Source organism: Photinus pyralis, unplaced genomic scaffold, assembly GCF_008802855.1.
Source record: "Photinus pyralis isolate 1611_PpyrPB1 unplaced genomic scaffold, Ppyr1.3 Ppyr1.4_LG2, whole genome shotgun sequence".
Taxonomy (NCBI): domain Eukaryota; kingdom Metazoa; phylum Arthropoda; class Insecta; order Coleoptera; family Lampyridae; genus Photinus; species Photinus pyralis.
This window is the reverse complement of record NW_022170403.1, coordinates 2,313,248-2,317,994: the sequence shown is the minus strand read 5'-3', so window position 1 is coordinate 2,317,994 and position 4,747 is coordinate 2,313,248. Positions and strand designations below refer to the sequence as shown.

General features: G+C 34.8%; 1 protein-coding gene across 2 annotated transcripts; it reads right to left on the bottom strand.

The window, feature by feature from the left end:
- Window positions 1-1,207: 1,207 nt before the first annotated feature.
- Window positions 1,208-4,510, bottom strand: LOC116163510 (ubiquitin domain-containing protein 1). Of its 2 annotated transcripts, XR_004143752.1 has the most exons (5): window positions 4,264-4,510; window positions 3,735-4,213; window positions 3,505-3,686; window positions 3,304-3,363; window positions 1,208-1,520 (listed from the first exon to the last, which is right to left on the bottom strand). XR_004143752.1 is itself a non-coding variant. In XM_031477475.1 (4 exons), exons 1-3 carry the CDS (start codon window positions 4,343-4,345, stop codon window positions 3,528-3,530), a joined length of 720 nt encoding a protein of 239 aa, XP_031333335.1. In that variant the 5' UTR covers window positions 4,346-4,510; the 3' UTR covers window positions 1,884-3,363; window positions 3,505-3,527. The 2 variants fall into 2 exon arrangements, 1 of the variants encoding a protein (XP_031333335.1); XM_031477475.1 differs by lacking the exon at window positions 1,208-1,520 and having other exon boundaries at window positions 1,884-3,363.
- Window positions 4,511-4,747: the final 237 nt, after the last annotated feature.

Sequence of the window (4,747 nt, the reverse complement as noted above, 5' to 3'; positions counted from 1 at the left end):
AAAACGTATCACTTTCGCTATTATGTCCATTAGTTGTTATCTTGAAGTGTTAATAAATATAATTACAAACTTTTAACACTTTTGGTGCCTCTTTCTTGGTCGAAATGTCACTGATCGTTGGCTTACATCTCGTCTATGATGCCTCTTGTACTTAGAATTGTATCAGGGGCGCAAAGTTAACTAGTGGTACAGCGCGGCAACAAAAAAATGTTCAAAAAACATATTAAAATTCTCCTTCTCCAAAAACGACGTTTTGAGCGTCGTATTCATCTGACTTATCAAAGGATTTTGATTCCTGAAATTTGAAAAAATTGTTTGTTGATAGCAAAATTAACTTTTTGTACATCAAAATGCGAATTGTACTCTACTATAAAAGCCATATTAGACGATCCAATTTTCTTGCACCATGTACACCATTCTAATCATACACTTATTACCTACTAGTACCAATGAATGTAGCATTGGTACCACTGGATGATACTTGAAAACGATTTCCAGGTCAGTTGTAGCTCATGTCATTCTTTTGTTTTCTTTCTTGCAGTTATTTCCTCACGTTTTCATCACGCCAAGCTTTACGTATGTGGACAGAAGAGGTTGTGCGAAATTGTTTTCCTCATCACCTCAGTGTCCTGTTTTTTAATGTCAGGACAAATCAGGTGGAGTAGCTTTTCAGAAGTTCTGGTTTTATCTTTCATGGTGCTCTAATGAAAGGTCTCGACGAAGGAATTCATTTCTACCAACCATGATTTCCTCTGTGACTTCTAATCACGATAGGATATAAATAATTCCTTATACCTCAAAAACAAATTGCCGGAGACTTGAAAAAGATCACACCATGTTCCAACATGTAGATGGTTACCTTGTCCTCAATACGGGTAAAGCTATAAACAACACCTAATAAGTCAAAATCGAGTAAAAAGTAATTTTCACAGTTGGCAATCAAATTCAATTACTAAAGGTTACTAAGGGTTTTTTTAAAAATTATCTTAAATCACTGAAAATAGACAAACGCCAGCGCATTTTGGAAAATGACATTTTTCGTTTTTTCGACTATAACTTCGTTGTAGAGCTACAAGCTTAATATTGTACAATTATTTGCCCATTTCAGCGACTTTGTACCACTTATGGTTTACAAGATCCCCATACTAAACATTGGAAAAAAAACTCACCAAACCCCCCCCCCCCCCCCACCTACTCAACCCCACTATACATTCACAATTAATATCCGTGCTTAAACCCGGATTCGAACCAGGGACTCTTAGCAACTGCACCACATGGGCGGGCCACATCATCATTTCCAGAGAATCAATTGAGCCACTCTTCTGAAAGTGTTAATACAATAATAACCACAGCTTAAAGTCACTATAAATAGCAAAGGTGTTTGGTTTGTTTGAGGTTGCTTCAAATACACAAGAGTAGCTGTCCTGTGTCCGTTGGCCTATTATAAATGCAGTGTTGTCACATGACCACATTTGTGATGAAACTAAACTTAGTTCATTCTTTCTTCGACGAGGCAAACACTGAAAATTCAAAGACATGGATTGAAAATTCAAAGACATGGATTGAAATTACAGCACAATACATTACTTAAAAATTTAATAATAATTTTTATACAGCTTTGTATATTTCAAATTATTTCCTGAGAAGGATATGACAATTCTACGAAAATTACAACATGTGAATAGGTACCAAAGGTATAACAAATAGAAAAAATTGTGCTTAACGATATAAATAGTCACACAGCGTGTATATATATAAAAATAGACTCAAATTAGTTGCTTATTTAACAAGTACCGTGGTAAACAAAAAATTATTACAAAAGGCGAGTCTTATTTTTCACAAAGGTATTGCACATAATACAACTACAAATTGCTATGCTTTGATACTTCAATTATTTTTTGCACACAATAAAATTCGTAAAGGCATGATAAAGAAGTTCAAATCTATGCAATGGCATAGAGCAAGCAAGAAGAAGTAAAGAAACCACTCACCCAATAAAACACAGAAGCCTGCACAGTAAAATTTAAAGGAAATTATGTGGTAATGAAATGGTACCAAAAAGATAACTTGAAGGACAAATCGGGTTGGAACAGACAACAGGGTATGTCATCTTGAGAAGACCAACAAGCACAACGCTTCGATTTCTCAAGAGACAAAATACTAGTGACATTGAATAAGTTGAGTACCTCAAAGTATCTGAGCAGCATATTCAAAAATAGAACATCTGCAAGCTGTGACTCACGATGTAGTAAAAAACTATTACTAAATGAAGTGAGGGAGGGAGCTGTCATTAAAAAAAAGGTAGGCCTAGGTCACACAGTATGAGTTTAGAAAAGAATCATTAATTTAAAAAAGTCTGTCCAGATTTGCACATGCCTACTAGGTTTCTGATCCAGCTGCCATTAAGCACCCATTTTTTTATTTAAATATTTTTGACACTGACAACAGACTCACCAGAAAAGTATTTATTTCCTCCTAGGATCGAGAAACTTACCACCATGCCGAAGAATTGGGTGTTTTGCATAGAATTTTTTCTCAGTCATTTTAAAATAGATTATGCTGCCGAAAATCGCCTTAATTCACATTAAAATTAACTTTGGCTTTAAGGTATGCACTTCTAATACTGCATTTCCATAGAATTGATATTTACCCTTCACATTGTTTTCAAATTATAACAGAATGTTTGTAGTCAATGTAATATTGGATTTGATGTAATTAAAATTGGAGCTGAACCTAAAGGTTATTCACAATAAACTAGATATTTAAGAACATAATTTAAACAGAGCGCAGAAAAAAGATAACTTGTATATTACTTACATGTTATGGATTAAAAAATAAGCACCCGCCTTTTTCAAACAATCATACAGTATAAAATAAATTAGTTTACAAAAAAATAAATAACAATTACATTACATCAGTCATTCAATTTTATGTTCCCAGTCTCAAAACTAATGGCACACAATAAATTGGATCATAAAAAGAGAATAAAATTAATGAAATTGTCTTAAAAGTATCAGTTGCTCCCCTAACTTTATTGTGCATTTTATCACACTATCAACATCAGTATTTTAATAAAAAGCAGCACATCTAGAACAATGTTAACAAGGAAGATCACAAACAATTTCATTTGTGCGTTATATCAAAGAGACTGAGAACGTCCAGGTCGATGAGCACAATAAAAATAAATTCACACTTTGTGAGCTTAATCAGCAAAATAGGACTGCAATTCTATTTTGATAAAATAAGTTTATAACAATTTCCTTTTTGATATGGCGTCATAATATTTATCGAAAGTTTCTTTACCTGCACAACCTTCACTAAATGATGAATATTGCCGCTACCAACTTTGTATTGTAAGCGTTTCTAAGGGAAAAAAAAATCAATAAATCAAAAAAGATTATCCCTATTTGTTAATTTAAAGAGGTGACCTTTTTGTTTTTGTCACTTAATTATCTACAGACATTATTGATTTTGAGGTAACCACAGAAATCAATTATTACTCACCCAACTTCATTTTTTTAACAGTCTCATGAAGCTAAAGTTGAGGTAGGCGACGCCTCTATATTAATTATAACTTGAACTACGTAACCGGGTTGTATTTTGGCTTCCTCCACATGTAGCTTGTCACCTAATAACTTTCCACCGAAAAACCATCGTTGTCTTGATGATTCTATTCCTTCTTGGCTCTAAAATAATTGTCTTAGTAGAATCATCACCAACCGCTTTACGTTTACCTGTAATTTCTTCTTACACGTGCTAATAGTGTCGGTCGAATACACCGGTAATTTAATATCAGTACAAGTATGAGAAAGTCTTAGTTTAAGCACAGTTTCTGTTCCACCATCGATAGGTTCGGAACAATCTGCGGGCGAATCACGTCCGCTATCTTCCTTTACAATATTAATAGGGTATGATAAACAATAAATGGGAACTTGATACCGCGTTCCTAACTCATCGTAACACTCAGTCAAATAACCGTTTGGCACTGACACACTTGCGCCATCCAATATTGCTTGCGCTAACTCGTAATCTTTAGCTTCAGCTGCAATGGCTGCAGCACGTAGAGCGTCCCATATCTCTTTACGTCCGTCGAACGCTGGAGCCGTATCCCAAAACTCATCGCGCTTACTTCGGAGCTGCCCTTCAGTTAGCGGCACGTCAGACTTCCAGCGTATCGTTTCATGACACAGTGGATGGTTTTTCCTAGCGCTTCCTAATTAAAGACACACAACATACACGATATCAAAAGTGTAAATCTGTTACCTGTATTCGCTCTAGTAACTGACCCTGACAGGTCGTCTATTGCACCACTTCTAGCACGAGTTATTCCTATACAACCGCCCATTCTGTAAATTTCGAATTTCGAGGCATTGCATATTTATAACAATTAACATCTGCAATAAACGCTGCATTTTCTATCCATTATATTGGATTTTTCATAATTAATTCTGGATTATGAAGAAAATTGACATTCGTGACATTTAACAACACAAATCTGTCAACCCCCAAACCATAGATCATATCAAGGGTTTTTAAAAAACAAATTGCCATGCCAACTTAAGGACGACAAATGCACTAAAATATATATATAGGGCATCTACAAAAATGTAAAAAAAGATACACAGGGTAAATTATTTCGCTTAATATCTTAATCGGCATATGAGATTCATGGCAGAATGACTGCTGTGTATGGTGATAAAAGTTTCAACAACACTATCATCAAAATGTGGTAGGCACGGTTCTGAGA